At 43.1% G+C, this 23,163-nt stretch overlaps 1 protein-coding gene across 1 annotated transcript in view; it reads right to left on the reverse strand.

Moving 5' to 3' along the window:
• Ccdc6 (coiled-coil domain containing 6) overlaps positions 1-23,163 on the reverse strand; it is a 99,877-nt gene that overhangs the window by 25,080 nt on the left and 51,634 nt on the right. Inside the window, exon 9 of the mRNA XM_013514770.1 lies at positions 12,158-12,286. Coding sequence (XP_013370224.1) covers positions 12,158-12,286 — 129 coding nt within the window. The remainder of the gene's footprint in view (positions 1-12,157; positions 12,287-23,163) is intronic.

Consider the following 23,163-nt stretch of genomic DNA (forward strand, 5'->3'; position numbering starts at 1 on the left):
GTGACACTCCTGAAGTAAGGCCAGGCGTTGGTCACCACGGCAGCCAACCCGTGGGCCCCCCAATAAGCAAATGAGGAGGGTCCAGAAGGAAAGTAGGATCTGGGGGAAACTGCTGTTGCTTGCGAACTTATGCCCTCCGTCAACAATACTGATCAGCAGCAGATCTGGTGGGCAGTGTACGGTGACGAAATCAGGACAGCTTAGGGAGCCCTCTCCCGCCAGAGAGTACGGGGAACAGAGGAAACGTGAGCGAGGACAAGCACACCTCCGCGACTTCTTAGGACCTGCTGGTGGAGATCCCAGCTCTTAACCTGCAGCCCTCCGAGCAAGCCAGGGTTTCCTAGGCAGGAAATACTGGTTTGCTGATCCCAAGTCACTCTGCTAATTTATTTCCAGGAAGCAGCCAAGAGGAAAGGCCCAGATCAGCAACCTGGATTCCCAAGTATTTCATCACGTAGGCTGACAGTGCTGTAGGATTTTGTATTGTCTTTAATCCTAACGAGAGCAGGGTTTCTTGGGGGCTTTTCTGTTTGTTTTTCAGTTTTAAGTATCTCACTTGTCAGCATTTCTAAGGCGCTCTCATGGGCAATAAAGGCAGAGAAATCAGAAGAACTTATATTGAGCTACTTGATTAATTTCCCCTAAATTCTTTATTGTTGTCTCACCACCGCTGTCTGCTCACCTAATTCCCACATCTTCTTATTTAGACCCCAAGTGAGCACAGGGTTCTGCCAACTCAGCACATTTTCAGTGCTTCCTCTGTCCTGATCATCGCGGGATCTAACCATTTATATTAGGTTTCCAGAGTAAGAAGCTGGAGATCCCCTGAGATGAACACATCAGCCTAGTGATGCAGTGCTTTTAATATGCTGGTCTATCATTATAATGTCCCTATCTCTCTCGCAGTTTTTTCCACTCTAATTCAGTTTTCACACCTGTACAAACTAGTACTGCTGGTCAAACATCGAATATTCAGGCTAACCCAAGCTCTCCTGATTGTGATTTTTCTGCAAGTACCCAACACCCACGGACACAGCTGGTTTGTAGAATATTCACTTGAAAGGCTGCCTGATAATTCAGTTCAATGGACTGCCAAAGTCTTGCCCTGGGGCCCTACTCCTCATGGTAGGTTAATCAACGTCAGGCTAAGACTTCTTATTATGCTTCCAAAATAAACTTACAACTTCAATAGATAAACGTAGTGTATAAAAACACCCGTGGCTCATCTGAATTCACAGCCTATCTTATCCTTGCCTTCGCAGTAGGCAGGTGCTGACCACCACACAGCAAAGGGAGGCGCAGTCAAGCGACAGCTTCAGGTGCTGTCTTATTTCTTTCTCACCACATTTTCCCATTTAAAGAGGATTCTGATGCTGGGGTGGGGAGTAGGGAGAAAGAAATGCCTGACAAAAGGGTCTAATAAACAACCTCGGCTTTGTGCTCAGCTATAGGAATGTGAGAGGCTTTCATGTGCCCATTTTATCATCCTCCCTATGGGAATACGTATTTTGACTTAAAAAATAGATTTTGCAAAGTAGCTCATTACACTAAGACATTTAACTAATCCAAGCATAACAGAAGGAAAGAGTATGAAATATAAGCTATCAAATTAACACAGATGCAAAGTTTGTTGTGATATGGTAGAAAAAAAAAAGGACCTAAAATGATTTTAATATTTATAAAAATAAACAGCAGAATAGTTAAAGACCTACATGAATCAACCTCTTAGTTGGCCATATTTTTTTTTAAATGAGAAACAGGCAAATCTTTAGTGAATTTCTGGGATTAACAACTAGCAAAGACCTTCCAGGTTGTATCACAGACCATTAATAGCTCAGCCCAATCTCCCATCGATTTATTACCTAACATCATACATGTTCAGGAGCTCAAAGCACTAACCAAGAGGTATACCAAAATTACCTGGGAAAATCAAAGTATAATATTCAGAAAATGACTACAGTAAAATAAGAAAAATGAGCAAATTTTTTGTTTTCTATTACAAGGGCATAGATGACGTAAGATCTTCCCATCTTACTCTCCTATACATCTGAAGTAATCTAAGTTTTGCATATACACTGGAAAGTAACAGGACTTTTGAGAAGACTATGAAAATACTGTGAATCATGTGCAACTAACACAAAAATAGCTGACAACAATGCACAGCGGTCCTTGCTCCATGACAAACCCTTCACAAATTAAAGCAACAGAGATAAGTAAAGTAAAACTGAAGCTCTGCCCACGTTGGCTTCTGCTAAAGTAAAAGGTATTTTCTCACTCCTCACAATGCTCCTAGGCTGGAAGGCATCTGATCCTTGCCTCTGGGGAGAAATGCTTTTCTAACATAGCTGAGCAACCAACCTGTGTTGCAGAGGCATCAGAGCAGGTGTCACAGAGCAGAGCCCTGCAAGGTGCGGTTTTCATTAACGAAGCTGCAACTGCTTTCAGCCTTAAGAACAAGTTCTAGAGCTCCCCGGGGCTTATGCAAAGGGAGGGTGGAAATTTGCCAGTGAAGAGGAAGAAAAGAGAGGAAAAAGGACAGTCCACTCCAAGTCTAGGAGGTTAAAATTACCACTGAACATAAAATTATCTATACACACCTGCAACAGAGATAAAGAAAAAGATGCAAAAAACCCAGAAAGGGTTACACAGCAGAATAAACATGGTTGTCTGATGAAAGTTATGCTGCTCATCTACGTGCCCACCTTTTCCTGCCCCAACCAATCTTCATGGACATTTACTATTTTTATAATAGAAAAAAAATTAAAGACAGTCTATCTTAAAAACCTGATAGCTTCCTAATATATGCAATAGCATTCCCATTAACAGTATAATCATTTAGTAGGACATTCATTTATATATATTAAATATCAAAGGAGCCACTCATTCTTAGAAGGATAAATCACAAAGAAGGTGCAGCTATCCTGAAAGAACTGACAATATTCCAGATAGCCAGAAATTAGGATACTTTACTCCAGTTTATGTACTTTTTCTTCTCAAAAACTGAGAATTTGTTCTTTGAAGTGTTAGACTTGTTCTCTGAAACTGACATAACTTCAGGGTACATTAATATTTCATTATTATGTAAAAATGACACTGCTTAGTAGTTTGTCAGTTCAATAAATTTTGCTTTTGTTCAATAATGTGGAGAATTATTTTTAAAATTTTTAAAAGAATATTTTTAAAACAGACACACATTTAATTACACAGATTGATATGGTTTCTGGACCAATTTCTTTGACATCAACATACTATTACATAATTTTGTATAATGTATTCATAATTCTATGGGATTTTTTCCTTACTAAATAATTACCATTGATAAAAGAAGATTCCAAAGTACTGAATATACATTCTTCTGCTACATCAAGAGTTCAGTGGAGAACCCCTTGGGAAAGAAATCATGTTTGTGACTCTCAAACACACAATCCCATCACCCATTATGCAAAGTAAGATTTTTAAAGAAAATAACAGGGACTGCAGCTCTAGCTCAGTGGTAGACTGCCTGCCTAACATGTGTGAGGCCCTGGGTTCAGTATCCAGCACAAGAAAGACAGAAAGAGACAAAAAGAGAATAAAAGTTAATTCTGCTGATATAGATGTATGATTATCTACAATGGAAGTTTCTTGATAAACAAAATCAATTATTTCTCATCTTTACCACAGTCAGGCAATTGTATCAGATGAAAATTTTGAATTTGGCCATTCATTCATTTGCTCTGCTAAGGAGAATGCTTTCTGTAAAACATCAACCAAATTCTCACTCTAGTCCTAAGGAAACAGATGGTGCATTTCAAAACTACAAGCGACTAGATCATCTCAGTATCACATTTCTAGATTTTACTGTCCTCCCTACAGCACATCAACTCCATCCAAGTTAACAGGCAAGATCTCTTCGCACTGTGCGTGATCGGCAAAGGCACACTACTGGTTAATGACCAGGTGCCTCTCCCTTCACACAGGAAATACATCTTGAATTTTTCCCCCTCCCATCACATAATCATCTGCGCAGACTGACCTGCAAGTTATCTGATGCTTTAAAATAAAATAAAGAGTGGCAAGATGGAACACAGTGCGCGTTTGTCCTTTATTAGAATGTAAGCACACTGGGGCGTTGGGGGTTCCCGTTTCACATTCTGCAGAGACTTACTTGTCTCACCAGACACAGTCAGAGCGTACTTTCACAACCCTTGCTTTGGGACCTCTTCAGCTGGCTTCCTGATATCCCAGCAGCCCCAGGATTACAAAACAAATCAAATCACCTAACAGCCAGCCTTCTGCAGATTCCTTGGCTGGAGGAGTACTGATGCTGGTTTGGCTATTTTCAGGGCCAAAAACCCCATTTACTTTTCATCTATGACCTGAATTTTCTTTCTCTCTCTTCTGGAAGAGAAATTAGTACGAGGGACTGCTGAGTAGGAGGGACTCTTGTACACAGGCTTCTCAGGAAACCTAAACATCCTCAAGGATTTGTTCTAATCCAATTCCCACCGGCCGACTTCAGGGTTTACCATGATTATGTCTGCTTGTGCTCCGTGCAGCTTATCTAAAGGAGCAGACATAGGTTTTCATGTGTTATAAAAAAAGAAAAAGGGCAGCAAGCTGTACACACTCTTATTAAAAAAGGAGGAGGAGAGGCAGAAGGTGAAGAAAAAACATCAATGCAAGTTGCTGGGGGATTTTCGTCCAAGTAGTGCTTTTGTACCTTTTGTTCACCTTTTCCAAATGTTCTCAAAAGACCAATGGATTATTTTAGATGTAAACATTTCATTTCATAAAAGGCTCTACAACATTCATAATTTGCCATCAGGACCATATTTGAAATCAAACTTCAAAGTGGTGGTCACTAAATTTTATCTCCTTAACGCAAGTGAATTCTCAAGGAACACAATGATTCCTTGGACTTTGGAAGCAACATACAGAATTCAGCAGGTGCTACCCACCAGCACCACTATGAGAGATTCCTCCTACAGCCAGACTCTGCAAGGGCAGCTGTCTGCATAAATGGAACTGGAAACAAGACTCTCTATGGCGATCCTGTCTGCAAATCCAAGAAACACCTTATTCCTTAATTATAAAAAAAAATTAGCCAAGGGTGTAAATCTGAATGTGAAGCACTAAATTCACCAAATTCACTGCTGTGTAAGTCACAAGCACACAACAATTATCTATGCAACTCACAGTTAGTTGCAGGAGCTACTAAAATAAGCAGCATCAGAGTTACCTAGGAATTAGAGATAACGTCAATCTGGTTTGTATTTTGAAACAACAGTCTTCAGAGAAGTAAGACAGAAAGGTTATCTTGTATCCTGAATGTGCTGTTAACCATTCTTAACACCTTACTACCCACTACCCACTACCCACTACGCACTACGCACTACCCACTAGTGGTTCTAAGAGCCGGAAACCTGAAACTTTCTTTTTTTTCTTGATAAAACCAAATATGTCAAATGTTTCACTGATTCATTAAAAAAATGAACAAAATACAATCTTGTCCTGAGGATCCAGATTTACCATCTGAAACCCAAGCCTCTGTGATTGCTGCAGTTCTGGATGGAAGCAGACGCTAGGATGGGTGGGTGTCACCCTGATCGGCCCCTGGGAGCTGGGTCTCGTCCGCGCTGTCAGTGCTGACACTGTCTAGCAACTGAAGGTAACACCGCTGGGTGCTGTTAGCGCTGGAGCCTGCTGGGGGGGCGGGGCCCTGGGATAGCTACAGGACTGCTTTCTGCAGCCACCACACAGACTCAGCTTGTCACGCAGCCACTGCCACAGCCTTGTCGCTCTGTGCTCTCTGCGGAAGACAGAGGACTCAACTTCACATCTTTATGAGCTCATTTCTCTGCCTCCTTGTGCAGTACTACAGCCAACTGTTACTCCCACTTGCCTCTTCGCAGGCCACTGCTTCCCTACAACAAGAGCAAGCTTAGACCTCTTCAGCCAGCGTGCGTCTTTTTCCCTCTGTGGATCTCAGCGCAGCTTCCGATCCTCTCTGCTTGTTAGCAGCTCCTTCCCTGCACCACAGTGCTCCGCCCAGGGCTCCCTTCACATTAGCCACAGACCCACTGGTGTCCCCATCCCTGGACTGGACTGCTCCAGGCCAGAGACCTTCCATCATTTTCCTCAGGAGACTGCAACCCACACTAGGCACACAGCACAAGCATGAAATAATTTCATAAACTGAAAAGATGCACTACCTTGAGAAAGGTAGTGAGGTATGTGAGGCTCACTTAATACACGGGCACGTTTTCCTGAAAAATGGGTAGAACAAAGTACTGTAAGAAATGGATTAAAGCTTTCACTATTAATGGCACCAGTTACAGCTTCTGGAAAACTTACTAGATGTGAGTCACCAGGAAAACAACAGTTAGATTAACACTATCACTGTCCTGAACCTTACTGGGTACTTTCAGAGAAGAAACAATTTAATGGCAAGTCCAGCGTTACAAGAAGACTGAACACTATGAAAATACTTCCCAGGACAGGCAGCAGCTGCCTGGAGAAAGGACGTTAGCAGGCCCATGCAGAGTGAGAGGAAGTGCTCCAGGCAGAAGAAACAGGCCCATGAAAATCTGGAGGTAGCAGAGCACTGGCACACCAGAGCATGCTGGTCAAAGCACAGGTGATAAGCCATCACTGGATTATGAAATTGGTTTAGTCTTTCATAATCTACTTTTTCTAAAAGTGAAACAGGATAGAAAAGCATAAGCATTACCTTATGAAACTCACTCCTGTTATATATACATAATTATGTAATCAATGGTATACTAGATTGCCATGTAAATGTATTTCCTGCTACACAGGATTTGAAAAATCTTGCCTCACAGGTATAAAAACTTCAATATGCATGGAATGTGAGACGCAGAATGGAATATTAATCCTCCCCCAAACCTACAAATTGTACTTGCCTCACAAAGGAGGTCAACCTGCATGCCTGGGGTCAGCTTATCACAGATGAAAAGGGTATTTGAACCCACGGAAGTTTCCCTAAGCTACACATGCTAAGATACTGTCATCATAAATGGTTGCTAATTGTCATGGTTTAGACCTAAAATGTACCCCAAAGTCGCGTATTTGGAAGGTGACTGAATCATGAGGCACCATATTCATCAATGGATTCACTTTCAGCTGAATGTGCTGTTACCTAGCAGGACACTGCTGGGGGGCGAGTCCTGGGGTCTGACCTGGAAGGGTGTATTGTCTCTTGGTCCTCCTTTTGCTCTCTGCTTCCCGGCTGCCATGGAGTGAACAGTGTTACCCTGCCAGGCCTTTCTACTATGCTGTTCTGGCCTTGCAGCCAGCTGACCATGGAGTGAACCCACTGAAACTATGAATTCAATAAACCTCTCCTCCTCTAAGTTCAAGTGCCAGGTACTTTGTCCCAGCAACAGGAAACTTGACTAATAAATACACTAATGAAAAGAAATTATCCTACAAGGCCCAATCCAACCTTTGTACATGGGCAGTAGTACCTTGGGAGAGGGGACACAACTTAATATACCCCAACATTCCATGAGAAACACAGAGCTACAAAGGCCAATTACAAAAAACAGTAAGGTATGTGGTAGATGGTAGGCCAGCCTGGTAATCATGTAAGTGCTAGCTGAATTACAAGACATCACTAACTTATTCCACTATCAACAGACTTTATTACTAAGGAATGGTTTAATGTTTAGCTCATATGTAGCGTAACCACTGTTTCATTCTTTCTTGAATTAGTCCATTTTCTGCTGCTATAACAAAACACATGGAACATGGTAGTAACAAGGAAAAGAAGTGTATTTAGCTCACAGTTGTTTTGGAGGCTAAAGTCCAAGATCCAGCTCAGCGTGAACCCCTCTAAGGGCAGTGCCCCTCCATAGCTCATGCTTCACACAAGTCCCCCTCTTCCAGGGCCCCTGCCTCTCAGTATTGCCGTACGAAGGACCACACCTCCAGCAGACGAACCTTTGGGGAAAACCACATCTGAACCAGAGTATTTCCTACAAGGAAACTTCCTGCGGCAGGTGCACAGAGGGCCTCATAATCCGCTGAGCTGAACTTCACATAATGAAACAGCTAATATGTACCTCTCAATGCTAACCAAGCAAGGAAAACCTCCCCAAGTTGGCAGAAAACATTAACGCTTTCAACAAGGGCCATAATTTGTGGTCTCGCTACCAGGCAGCTTGGACCACTGGTGGTACATGCATGACTGTCCCATTGGGAGGCTTTGTATTAATTTTATTAGTAAAAAAAACTTAAGAATGCTCAGAGTCCTTCTCTGGCTTCCATTTTTGAAAAGAGAATGTCCATGACTCGGGCCATTTATAGGTCAAACTGATTTGTCACAGAGAAGCAAGTCTCATCCAGCGTCCTCTTCTGCAAAGGGAGAGGAGACAGGGACAACAGGCCGCTGTCCCAAATTCTGGGAGCAGAGCTGTATCCCTAACAATTTCCCCACTGCCCCCCAGCCCCACTAGCTCTGAGGACCATGGCTGCCTTCCTGCTTTGAGCTTCCATGAACCAACGTACTTCAAAACACCAACCGACAGCCCACTGACAGCCCACATACCTCGCTAGTCAAGCCGTTCACATTCCCTAGGTGAAAAACTGAATTTGGTTCTCGTCTAAGAGAAGAGCTAACACTAACAAAATCATCTACAGGGGAGGCCTGACCTCAGCACGACTGATAATGAGGGCCATCTGACACATGGTTCGCTGGGCCTTACTGAGGAAGGCCCCGAGACTGAGTCTCCAGTCAGTCCTGCTTTACAGAGGATGCGGGTGCTTACTTTGAGGACTCCAACCCATACCACACCGTCAAATCAAGCACAGAAGGGAAAACACAAACTTCTGACTTCCAGGTCTTCCAGTATCTTTTCTGCAGGTTCATCTCACTAAATGCAGAATGTGCATTATTTTAAGTTTTTTGTACAATTTTATACAATTCCCACATAGACCATCAATTTAACTCTGAGGTATATGCCTGGGAAAAAAGGAAAACAATGTCCACACAAAAGGTGGAAACAATGAAATGATGATGAATAAATAAGATTCGGTATATTCACATAGTGGGACATTACTGGGCCAGAAAAAGGAAAGATGCACGGGGGCACGCTGCAACATGGGCGCAAACCCCACCAGATGAAGGCATCAGTCACAAAAGACCGCACATTAAACAATCCCACTTAGGTGAAGTGTCCAGACTGGACAGAGAGAAAGCAGAGCAGTGCTTGCTTAAGAGGAATAGGGGTGACAGGGTTTCATTCTGAGAGCCTGGAAATGTTCTAAAATGAACTATAGTGATAGCTGAACACCTCTGAATAGTAAAATTGAATTTACATTTTAAATGGGTGAATTATATCTCACCAGAACTACTGGGAAGGTTGAGGGGGAGGAAGTGGGTAGGGAGAGAAGGGGGAGGGACAGAGGGGGAGGGGGAGGGGAAGAAGGGAAAGAGCAAGGCCGAGGAGAGGGGAGAGAGAAGAGGGGACAGGGAGGAAGAGACAGAACTCATCGAAGTGTGAGGCAGGGGAAATACCAGTAGGTTCACATCGGCCTCCTGTCAGTGCCTTGGTCCTGAACACTCCTGTGCAACCCTATGAAAGACAAATAACTGCTCCCTAGCCTCATGCCTCAAGCCATGCTTCACCTGTCCCGATAAAGCTGTGGAGCACGTGTAGTGGCATGGGACATGGAGTAACTGCCCTCAGAGAGCTCACAGTTGAAAAAGTAGGTTTGTGTTAGAAATGGTGGCTCATACCTGTAATCCCAGTTACTCAGGAGGCTGAGGCAGGAGGATGCAAGGTTGACTTCAGTCTGGGCAACTCACTGAGCCCCTACCTCAAAATAAACTAAAATGGGCTGGGGGTGTAGTTCAGGGGCAGAATGCCCCTGGATTTGAGCCCCAGTGCTGTACCTCCCCGCCAAAAGCAAAGGTTGTATGTCATTGCAATTTATAGAGTACTATGTCTTTGCTCTAGTGCAAAGCATATTATATAACACATACCAAGTAATATAACAGACTATAACATATGTAATGCACATGATAATCCCTAAAGATGACCACAGAGCTGGTCAGATCATATCCCTGGAAACTCAGGAAAGATTTACTTCTACTGGAAAATATAAATCACACACATTCCTCCTAAACACTAGCTGAAATGATATGCAGTTCAACAAAATACACAATAAAATTTCCAACAATGAATCACCTTGGACATACCCAAAGTGCGAGGGGAGTGCGCAGGGAGGGGTGTTGATGACATCACTTTCTCCATTTTAATTAAAATAAGGACTTGATACACTGCATCGGAGGTTTACTTCTTATAAAAGGCTTTGCAACGTACCTACTCCTCTGGAAATCTGGAAATTTTTTTTATTCTGGAAATCCTCTGTTTTGCCAACGTCTGAAATAAGCTTAAAAGTTCACCAACTCATTAACTTGGAAAAAATGCATGCCTCCAGCTTCATTTCTCAGTCTCCAAAGGGTCTTAAGAGGGGGAAGCAGTGGGTCCACCTCCCTCTGACGTTAGCTCTCTATCTTCACCTTGTGGTCAAAGCAAAAGCCTTGCGGGGGTCACAGCCCCAGTCTCCTGTCTCCTGAACTGCTTGGAAACAAACAACAGAGAAACTATTTAAAGGGTTCACAACCCTCATCGTGAAGACTGTGGCCAAGCCAAGGTCTCACAATACCAACTACTGTGGGCATTTCATGCGGCCGCCTGATTAGCTCTTCACTAACAAGTACCAATAATAATTACTAATAATAAATACTTGAATCCTCAAAGCTTTAACAGAAGAGGAGCTACAGCTTACCCTGGGAATCAAACAGGTAAATGTTACTAAAAAATATTTTTAAACTGGGGGTGCAGGAAGTCATCTAGCTTTAGACACTGCATCTAAATTTGAAAGTTAAATGGTAAAAAGGGATTAATCTGGGATATATATATATATATATATATATATATATATATATACACACACACACACACGCACACACATACATATCATTTTGATATAGGTAGATACAAGAATAACAATCACAACAAAGATAAAAGTCAGTTTAATTTAAAATAAACCCCAACTTCCCCTCACTCAGTCCTATCACAGTTTCTCTCTCAGGTAAAATGTGAAAACTAAAGTCATCCCGAGAGTGACCGCTGAACCAGTTGCACAGGCTCGGATACACAGCAGAACGCTCCACCTGGAAGCTTAGCCAAATCATTGCAATGGCACTCAGAATCTGTAACGCTCAAACCAGAGTCATCTTAGTTAAGCCACTGGTAACCCAAATTGCCCTACACTAAAGACAGCCTCTTATAATTTATCTTAGAGGACATACAATTTCAAGAGACCTGAGTGGGAAAGGGCATCAGAAGGCATGAGACCGGGGGTGCCAGGGACTTTGGTCTCTTACACCAATGTGAATGAAGTGACAGTGGCTGCCCTCAGTCCTGTGTGATGGAAGAAATCCAAGGACCAGTCCGGACTCTGAGGGGGAGTTCTGTGATCAACATCAGTGTCTGCCAAGGGCAACTGGCAAAAGGACTGTGCACTATTACTTTCCACCTTGTGCCTCCTAGTTGGCCATCCATGACTGTCGTTCGTCTTGCTGTTTTTCAAAAAGAGAACTTGGGCTCAGAGAATGTAATGAATTCAAGATCACACTAGTCATTGGCACCTGACCCAGCATGAGTTACTAAGTCTATTACCTCGTATCAGCATCAACAAATTCAGCTGGGAGAAAACAGCATTCATATAAAGTTGGTAATAATTCAGAGCAGAAAATTGTTCACTGTTCTGCAGAACTCTTGAAAGAAACATTTTAACTCCAGAGCAACACTCTCGGGAACTTTCACAAAAACGATCCTGTGGTTAAAAACATTCTTCCCCCTCTGCCTTGCAAAAAAGGAACCTGACATTTCCTGCTATAAATCAGAGCACCACCACATATCTCCTGAAACTTAACTGTGGCCAGCCGGAGAGCCGAGGGCGGGCAGGCGCATGTCTGAGCAGGGTCGATGTAAACCTGCAAATACTTACTTTAGAAGCGAAGCCTCCACTGGGAAGGAGGAGCTGAAAAATGCTCTGTACTCATTCTCTTCAGGGCCTCTGAAAGCCGGAAGGAGCCAGGTGATCGTGGCTAAAGCAAAGTCAGGGAGCTAGGAATGCTTACCTGCTCTAACGTAAGCTGCTTAGAAATGGTGTCATTCTCCAGCTTTTTTATTTTCTTCATCAGTTTGTTGACCTGAAATTCCTGCTCCTGTTCCAGATGCTGCTCCAGTTCAGCTTTCTCATGCTGCAGCTGGAAAATGAAAAGAACACAGACTTGGAAATCCAGAAACTCAAAGGCCACACAATCCCTGGTTCCAAAAGCCAACTACAGGAAGAGGTCTCGTCACCAACGTGACTGCCCACGTCTGCTCACACACGTAGGTACGCACTGGCCAGGGTGCTCCTGCCTGGTGCCTTACCACCACAAACCATAATTAAACATAGACTGTAATTTCAAAAGACAGGTGTAGTTGCTTCTGTAGGAAGGGATTGGTAAGCCAGGGAATGAGGAGGAAAAGAAAGCTGTTTTCAACATATACCCTTTGGTATCTTTTAAGTTTTATGCCACAAGCATACACATTTTAAAACTAGATACTGCACACTGCCAGTTTTTCTTAAATGAACTGCAGCTTACTCAGATTTGCGTCAGGTCTATGGAGAGAGATGAGAGTCACAATCACAAAATATACTTAGTAAATTATTCAGAATTATTTCTCAGTGTACCAGTAGGCATGCTTTGGCAAAAATCAGTACCATTAATTTTCTTGGCATAATGAAATCGCACATCACACCTACACCTTTCCTAAAAACCACAGGGGAAAAAAAACTCTTATTTTTGCAATTATAACACAAGGCTATGATGCAGTTAACAAGCAAATTTTAAAAATTTATTTCACACTTCAAAACAAAAAGGCAACGAAAGAAATCCAGGGGACACAGGACAACCTGGGGCCCTCATTAATCGCCATGCATTGTTTCTAACATTCTCAACCAGGGGGGTTTGGTGATCCATCACCAGGGTTGGCCTGATGTCACAGAACCAAGGACAGATGAACTAAACGCTACTTAAGAACTCTAAAGCACACACAGTTTAATTTTATCTTAAAAGCCATTTCTTTAGGCAGATACCAGACACCAGACTGCTCACATGCATTAAGATAGGTGTGACCAGCTCCGACTTAAATGCAACAAAACAGGTCTCCACAGCAAGGCAAGGGGGCAGGGAAAGCAGCAGAGTTTAGGTCCAGACTCACTCTGAAGCCCAAGCCAGAGCCTGCCCACTCTCTCATTGGGCAAACTCCCACAGGCTGCCTGCAGACTGTGCCGCCCATCGGTGGCCGGGACACCCTGGCCATTTGGAAAGTCTGATGATAAAACATGGGGCAAAATAAGCTGTGCCAACTGGCCCAGGTAGATGCGAGTCCTAGTGTACCCTTTGCAGGGTCCAGCGAACCAGGGCAGGGGCACTGATCAACCTCGAAACACCCACGCCTAGCCAACCCTCTCCACGGGTGACACAGTTTCTGCTCTCCTGAAAACACATGCTCGAATAGGTGAAGGGAAGTGGAGGAGGAGACAAGTTTTCAATCTGGTAGTTTTTCCAACAGTGGAAATGTGGACTGAACAGATACTGTTCTCTCTCCTACAGCTTCTGGTGTACAACTCAAAAAAAGAAAAAAGGAGAAAAAAAAAAAAAGGCTGGTCAACCTTGTAAGGATGCAAGGGTGGAGGGAACCAACAAAAACCAGCTGTGAGGATGTGCTTACAGTGATGGGTATATTTTTATTCAGCACAGGTTCTACAAGAGTAAGCAGTAATTAAAACAACTAAGAAGCCTGGACATAGAACAGGAGAAGTTCCCACATGTCAGCCCCTGCTGGAACAAACAATAGTCATAAAAGGGAAAAGACCAAATATATGTCCACCTTCATCAAGCACTTCTATTAAACACTTGCTGTTTGTCTTCTGTCTGCAGATCCTGCCCTTATGGTCGATAAAATCTATAGTGAAGACATGATCCATGTGCTAAAATAGCTTATGAACACTAAAGTTTACATGATATCAAGTAGTTTTAAAGACATGATGAACTTGGACCTGAAGGCCTCAAACCACTTACAGAAAGGTGTTTCGATACAGTAATTATGTTTTCCTCCAATATGTTTTCTATTGCTGCCACTTGTGAGAACCCCCTTTTTTTTCCTTTAAGGATTATGCCTCTAACCCAGGTAAACTAAAATAAAGAATGCAATCTCACTGAAAACACCCCGATCTGCTAAGTGGCATATGTCATAGAATACCAATCTGAGAACGGAAAGGCTCTCACTAGCTTTTAGGAAAACAGTCGTATTTCCACAGATGGTCTACCCCTGCTGTCTGACTAGGTGTTTCCTTTAAGACTGCAGATTCAAGTAGTAACAAAGGCTATAAAGCTCTCAATCTTAGGAGGCTTTTTCCTTCTCAAAAGCTGGGTCCTAAGGAAAGCTAGATGTAAAGTTGTTACCAGGACTCGAGCAAGGTCCCTGGCTTACACGAACCCATTTGGAAAACAGCAAAACATCCTGAGCCCCAACTCTGTCTGCTGAAGCTGCGGTTTCCATCAATCCGAGAGAGAGCTGAAGCAACATGCTCCACGGCCTGCAGGTAACGTGCACCTCAGAAGCACGGCGTGGAGTCCCAAACAAAGAAAACAAGAGATGCAGTACGTGCTTCCTGGGAACCAAGAGAGCACAGATAAAAAGGAGAACTCGAAATACCGTGAGGCCCCAAAACTACGAGATGAAGGTTCTGGTGAAGCAGGGAGGAAGCTGACTTGGGCAGGCCCTTTGAGGAACTAGTAACAGTTCGCCTCATACAATCTGCCTGAGAAAAATTTAGAAATCATCCAGTTTAAACAAATACAGGGTCAGTGTCCCTAATCCAAAAAGCTCCAAAATCTGAAACTATCTGAGCACTGTCTTAATGCCAAAAGTAGCAAGTGTCACACTCGACCTCATCTGATAGGTCATAGTAAAAATGCAGGTGCACTCAAAATATTGTATAAAATTACCTTTTTGGCTATGTGTGTAAGGGATTCTGTATATGAAACCTTTCTTAATTCTCACTAGCACGCATGTGGAGTACATGATAATTACATTCCTCATGGGGAGTGGACATGCACATAACACATCTTAATCCTTTTACATCCCCTTCTTCCCTCCCTCCCGCTTCCCACCATGCCACGGTTCCCTTCCACATATGAAATATGATTTTCATGTTTTGACTTGGATTCCATCTCCAAGATAACTCATAAGGTGCAATGTATGAGCAGAATGTACAGTGAGTGTATAAAGTTTAAAAACCTACTACAGGGCTGGGGATATAGCTCAGCGGCACAGTGCCTGCCCAGCAAGCGCAAGGTCATGAGTTCAATTCCCAGTACCAAAACAATAAAAGAAAACCTACTACAGTAAAAGATACAATGCCATGCACTCCCCTCAAAGGAGTCCTGCTTGCTTCAAACACACTAATGTGTGTTCTTGTCACACTTTGAAGCAGTTCTGGAAGTCCTGTCATGAATGCAGTTACTTGGTGTAGTAAAAAATACAGTGAATGCTGCTGTCAAGTGGGTCCAGTAGAAAGGTGAGCTCAGAAAACATTACATCCTCATCCACCTTATTCACTGGATATGGCACTGTGTGACTTCTGGCTCTTCCCCTAAGTCAAAATGACCGTGAAAGGTAAATGTTTTGAATTGGTTCAGGACATCAAGGCAGCTACAACACCTCCGGTAAGACACTCACAAAGGAGGACTTCCAGAGGTACTTCAGAAAGTTGCATGAATGATGGAACAGGTCTGTTCAAAGTAAGGGGGAGTATCTTAAGGGAGATAATGGCAATGTATCTTTTACTGATAAATTTTTTTAAAAACTTACTGGTACATACAAATAGTCCAACATACAAAAAAAACCCAGAAATTTAAAATACTTCTGGTTCCAATTATTTCAAAAACTGGATATTCAACCTGCCCTATATAAATTCAAGCAACTTGGTCCTAACAGGGCTCAAAATGACACGTGAATCCACTTTCCTGATGTGAAGCGACAGCTCACGATCCCACACGTAAGGCCCCTGCAGGAAGCAGGTGCAGGCTGACCCCATGACTGGCTGTCAGAAATAAGCTCCAGTTTCATCGCTGCCACCCATCTTCACATGGATAAAAAAAATCATCGCATAATTTTCAATTTCTGATGGGAGGCCTTAATATATGAGCAATTTTAAATCTTCCGATAAGGATGGAGCTAAAGCACTAGAACAAAGAGCTAAAGAGTCAAAGTCTGGTATGTGTGAAGTAAAACTCCTGTGAGTGTCCTCGGCTGTGCTGCCGCGGCTGCCCCAAGGACCGGAATCAATTGGACACATTTACACCTTTCGTGGTCATTTTGACTTTGGGGGAGAGCCGGAGGTCCCACGGTGCCTTATTCAGAGGAGGATAAAGACACACTGTAACGCTTTTCCCAGCCTGACCTTCTACACGTGGCACTTGGCAGCAGCATTCATATTTTTTAAATCACAGCTCATACCCACACTGCTTCCCAAAGTGCCAAGGATGTTAGGATAAGAGGGAATATTCTGAAGAAGATTCATGGCAATATGTCTTTTGCTGTAATAAAATTATAAAATTTAAATATACTCCCCTTGTATCTCTAGAGCTAAACTGTTGGGTAAAATATTTTCATTCAAAATGAGAATTTTCTATAATTTTTTATAAAGTCCATCTAAAAGATTGTAAAATAATTTTATAACCCTGAGTTGCACAAAAAATACTCCCCTGAAGTTGGAATTATTATAATAGGTGTTCTGTTAGTAGGTCACATTTTCAATGGAATTAAAGGAATAGGAATCAGTGTTTGTTCTTTGGTATTCAGTATAAAAATATTAATATAACTGAAGAAACAGCAAATGAAAATACAAGTGTAAGCCCGTACAATTTTAAAACTGTAAGTGCCAAAACTTGAGCGTTTTCTTGTTTCTATCCATTGACGATACAAGGTGTAACCAAAATACAGGGCGAGTGTTTACATTTTCAAATTAATTATGATGGTAAAGACCCACAGCTATTAATGCCCCTCAAAATACTCTGCAGTTGCTTTGAACACACTTACCCACTGCACTTTGCCACTCTCTGCAGTCATTTTGGAAGTCCTCTCTTGTGAAGTGTTAAGCTGCCATTACAACTTAGGGGGTGAATACTGCCGCTGCGTGGCACGCCATGGCAGGAAGAGTCATAAAAACATCCTGGTGGGTCTTCGTCCACCTGACTGGGAATGGCACCAGGCTCCATCTAGCTCTTTGCCCAAAGTCAGAATGCCCACAGAAGGTAAACATTCTGAATTGATTAAGAACTTCAAGGCAGCTAAACAGTACAGCTAAAGACACTCATGAAAGAAGATTCCCAGAACTGTTTCAGGAAAGGCAAGAACGAGGGGGAGTAGCTTAAAGAGGATTACTGGCAATGTGTCTTTCACTACAACATATTTTTTAAAATTTTTGAAACGTTACCGTATTTTTTAATCACACCTTATATGTGGAACCCCAAAGCAAACATCCAGGCCCTTAAAAAATACAAATGTAGCATTAATTTGATCTCAAGCATGCTAGCCTTAAAGATCATTTGATTATCAGTAACTGTTGTCCTTATAATTTGCTTTTTGGAATTTTATCAATGAACCAGGCTTCTTGTATAAGATGTGCACTGAATGGCTCATTATTCTCAGCAAAAGTCTCTAGAGGAGGTACGAGGCATTGCAAGCACTCACCTTTGTGAGCCACCAACAGACCCCGCAGGTGCACAGGCAGGTCAGGTGCTGAGCAACCCTCCCGTCCAACATGGCAGCAGACGCCAGCCAAGTTCTAGGCTGAAGGAAGTGCAGGCCTGGTGATCTGCGCTCGCATCAACCCAGTCCTTGCCAACAGTGGCGGGCCTTCTGGTGGCCGCCCTCAGGAACTAGCTTTCTCAAAGCAAGGTGAGCATAAACTCGAGGTGCTCCCACCTCTGTTTAACTAGTCAACACAAACACTTGCCTCTGCCTGCTGCCTACTGTTACAGACAATGACCGAGGACTACCAGCACTGAAGTGTCAGAAATAATTATCAGGAGATAAACAAACTTTAAGAAATGTCCTAAAATATCCTTCAAACATCAAGTGTCCTTCAGAACCAGCTTTTCTACTCTTCTCAGCAGCAACTCAGACTCCTGCCTCCGTCGGTAAATCACTACTGCCTCCGTGCCGGTACTAGCCGTTATTCCCGCTCAGTACCTCACATCTCCTCAGCTAGCACATCACACAGAGGCAGCCTCCACCATGGCTGTCCAACACATCCTCCTCTCTCTGTGCTCGTGATCCGGCCTAGTTCAGGCCTTTTATTCCTCGTCAGAAGGCTATTTCAATGTCTCCCTTTGGGTCCCCCAGATCCACCAGGGATCATCCCAGCAGGTACTTCGGGTCCAAATCAATGCTCTTCCTTGACTCCCTACGACCTCCAGATTGAGACCAAACTCACTAGAGGAACACTTCAGTCTTTCTGCAAGCCAGTCCCTATGCAAGCTCCCGTGCTTCCCTCATGCTACTGCCAGAGTGCAGGTGACAATCCAAGGTCTGCGAGCAAATACGTTCAAGGTCCACGCACCAAGCAAACTAAGAATGCATCCTGCTTGGGGACTGGCTGCGATCATGCTTCAAAGCTCATATTTCACCACAGGCTTTTACTAAAAACACATGCATACACACACACACACACACACACACACAGAGCTCACAGTGCTGGCCAAAACACATGCATACACACATACACACACACGCATACAGCTCACCATGCTGGCCACACTGGCCGGTCAGGGTTCTGTTAGGTGTGACAGCCCCGGCCAGGCACACAGGCCCACTGCTAATAGAATGTTGCCCTCTCCCACCACACACCCCTGTTCGCACTATGCCTCTGCCAAAGGGCCCGACTCCCTCCCCTCGAATGACTGGACGCACTGCCTTCCCACGTATCTTCGGCATAATGTGCACCCCCCCTCCTTAAGTTGTGACCAGTGTACTGTTGTTCATGTGCATTTTAATACCTGTTTCCTAGCACTTTCCATCTTTTTTCATCTGATATTTCTAAAAGCAGCTAACACTTCATGGCATTTAATTAACACCAAGCACTACCCATCACTGTGCTTGATTCCCATTAGCCTACAGCAAGTACTACTAGTACACTTTGGGCGACCTGCCCAAGTCTGTCTGACAGGGAAGGGTGCATCTAGGTTCAAATGAGGTGTGTGCCCTTTTCACTGATGTACACTGCCACCCCCGAACACAAGGGTACCCAGCCTCACTTGCCCCTGCAGGATGCAAGCTCTATGAAAGCTAGTGACAGGACCCATTCAGCTCTACACCAGAGCACCCAGGAAACACGTTAGTCACGCAAATACTCACTGGTTCAGTGTGTGAACTGTGCCCTACCTTAAGCCTCAGAATGAACAAAATAGTTAAGTACAAAGGACACAATTAAGAAGCAGATGGAATCAATAACCACATGGAAGTTAAATTACACAGGGCGAGGGTATTATTATAGTCCTTTCAAGTAATCACCCCCAAAGCAAGAAATTCACCACCAGCTTCTCAAAGCCCCACACGTCTTCCTGATCAGCCCCTCCAAACCCCAAAAGACAAGCAATACCTGATCCTATGTTCGTGACTTCCTTCCTTTTTCCTAAAAATTTCTGTGCTTACATATTTAATTCTAAACGCTAATTTTTACTTAGTTTTGTATCCTTTTTATCTGGCTTTTTCTGGTAAATGAACTTGTGGTAAGTCAAACTGTGGCTTATATCTTTAATGTCTTATAGCACTTGACTGAATGAGTATACCACGCTTTACTGACAGTAGGTACAGGGCCATGTCTAGTTTCTGATTATTATGGTACATAACACAAGAGACACCTACACATGTGGTGGACACAGGTACACCATATGATATATACCCAACAGTAGAAATGTTGACTCATAAAGAGTGAGTATTTTCATCTTAGTTTAGTAATGCCCAATTGCTTTCAAAACTGCCGCGGTAACTTCCACTCTCTACAAGCAGTGTATGAGAATCCATTAGTACCCTGTTGTAGTTTAATTCACCTTTCCCAGTGACTGATGAGGCTGTGTATCTTTTCATTTGTTTACTGGCTATCTGGCCATCCACTTAGGGGGAGAGTCTCTTCAAATATCTTGCTGTTTTTCCTTTGGGTTATCTGTGTTTCTTACTGATCTATAGTACTATGACAGTAATTGATCCTGTAAATACCTTCTCCCACTCTGTGTCTTGTCCTTCCTTCCTTCTTACATGATTTCTATGGTATGTCTTTGGTCCTCCTCTTTGGGCAACCCCCCGCCCGCCCCATGGGAGCATTAATTCCCATGGTGATAAATTCGAGTGACAACACTCCCAAATTTATCTTGCTAGCCCAGACTTCTCCACCAACAGCCGAAGGCTCTGTCTGACTGCCGATCTGTTTTCTCCATTTGAAGCCCAGACATCTGAAATGAACTTCCGACCTTCCCACTACAGTCTATCCGGCTTGCTGTCTTTCCTACTTGCAATGGTAGGAACTCTGCGTTCCCACTCATTAAAGCCCAAACCGCGAAGGCTTCCTTGACCCTCTCTTTTCCACACACCCACTTCTAATCTATCCACAGATCCAACGGACTATTTCTTCCAAACACACCCAGAATCCTGCAGTCACCATCTTCATAGACTATATCCAGATTGGAAATATTTTATCCTTGAATGTTTGGTACAATTCTCAAGGAAGACATGTAAACCTGGAATTCATTTTCTATTGAAGCCTGTGATTTTTCTGTATTTTCTATTTCAACATTCAGCTGACAGAAGTTGTCTTTTTTCTAAGTATCTGTCCGTATCACCTATATTTGAAAATATTACCATACTGCTAACCCTAAATTCTTCACTTACCTTTTGAAGGTCTGCAAGAAAAGTGGTATTTTTCTGATTTCCTACCAAACGTTACAAGCTTGGCTCTTACTCCTTTGCACCCATCTGCATGTGCTTTGCAGTCTAGGCCTGATAATTCTGGTATTCTCTTCACACCCATAGCCATCTCACGGCTTCACGTGCCTGGCTGTCTTTGCCTGTGGACTGGATACTGAATCTGAAAATTTATTTATAGAGCAAACTTGTGGCCCAGGATGACAGCATCTTGTTCCAAAAAATTCTGTTATCTTCTGCCAGGCACTTAAGTCTGGGTCTACCTTAATCTAGAATCAAAGTTCTGTGTCTGATTCCCACAGTTCATACCAAACTGGTCCGCTCTGACCCCGAGGGTGCAATTCTTCACTATTCCATTTGCAAGTGGGAGAGTGACTGAGTCATGGTCCCCAACACTGGCCATACCGCCCCAGAGCTCTCTGGCCCTTGCTCTGAAAGAGTGCCAAGTGCACATCGCAGCTGTTTTCAGGAGAACTGCGAAAGTCCTCAGCATAAAAACAGCCACAGGGCTGCAGTCTCCTCACTCAACTCCTGTCCTCCTCCAGACCTCTGTCCAACAGCCCTTCAGCACCTTGTTTAATTTTCATTTATCCCTACTGACAAACTGAAGGTACATGTAACCTTTGTAAGAGGAAAACATAGCTACGTCCTTCCATAAAATTGTTCTGCACTTTGCTTCCTTCCAAGCGCACCCAACACCCAGACTGGACTCAGGCGCTCGTCCCGGACAGCTGGTGTCAGGACAAACCGGATGACCCACCTCCTCAGAACACCGGAAGCCTAAGTCTGCCTTGACTGGATTTCAACAGCATGACACCTGCTAAAGCACTAATACCTGCTAATGCACTAACACCTTTTTGCTCATCTCTTTAGGACAGGGAGAGATAGAAAGATGCTTCTGTTATAAGGAAAAAAAAGTCCTTCTGCTCTGGAATCTGCTTTTTGTAAAAACCTGCCGTTTTTCAGCTGTTTCCAAGTAACTTACCAATGCCCTAAAAACAAAAGCCCCCAAAACCCTTAGCCGAAAGATTCGCTCTAGGTGTTCTAAGATGACTCATTATTGGAGATTAAAATAAAAGGTTTCATCTTTCTTTCCTGGTTCACATTTATTGTACAGATAGAGAAAAAGGATAGAGGTGAAAATGTAACTAATGTAAGGTTATTACTGACTGGACTGAGTCAATTGTTTTGAAAATAAAATGCAAAGTATGGCAACATTCACAACTACAAAGCTGACATAGTTGAGAAGTGTGTAATGACAGCAAAGTTTCATCACCAGGAGGGCACGCGCTCTCCGATAAAGAAGACTCACCTTTTCAAACAGAAACAAGGAGGCTTCCCTTCTACTCAAGGAGATAGAGCAGCCTTCTGCCCCAGTTCCACCTGTTTTTCTTTTTCTTTTTTCTTTTTCCCCACCTGTTTTTCTCCCATGTTTTAGGGCAAAGATATCAGCAAAGAAGGCTCTGAGCCCTCCTGCCCTTTTTTTGAATCTGTGCTAGCATATTCAATGTAACAGTCACATTAGCAGGAGCATGTGTACACACACACACACACACACACACACACACACACACACGTATACTTCAAATGAAACAGCAATTTCTTAAGCCTGAAAAAGTGCAAGGATGTTGCATTTTCTAATCATAACAAACTATGTTGTATTGAGAGCTTTTTGGCATTCTACTAACAGAATTCTCATTTATGCTGGGTATGGTAGCATATGCCTATAATCCAACAATCTGGGAGGCTGAGGCAGGAGGATCATGATTTCGAGCCAACCTTGGGCAACTTACTGACTTAGTGAGACTCTGTCTCAATAATAATAATTATAAAAATAATAATATAATAGAAAAAGGAAGGGCCAGCTCAGTGAAAGGCCAGAGGTTTAATTCCCAGTACCAAAAATAAAGGGGGGTGGTATTGGTTTATACTTTAGCTGCTGGTGGTTGCAGCATTTAAAATCCACTTTAAAAAAACAAAAACAAAACTGGCAGCTCCTTGTGGATATATTGTAAACGCAATATATATTGTGAATATAATGTAATATAAATGAATATAATATAAAACCTCTTGCACCATAAAAAGACTTAAAAATCAGACAAAG

The sequence above is a fragment of the Chinchilla lanigera genome, unplaced genomic scaffold (genome assembly GCF_000276665.1).
Source record: "Chinchilla lanigera isolate Chin_1 unplaced genomic scaffold, ChiLan1.0 scaffold00024, whole genome shotgun sequence".
Taxonomy (NCBI): Eukaryota; Metazoa; Chordata; class Mammalia; order Rodentia; family Chinchillidae; genus Chinchilla; species Chinchilla lanigera.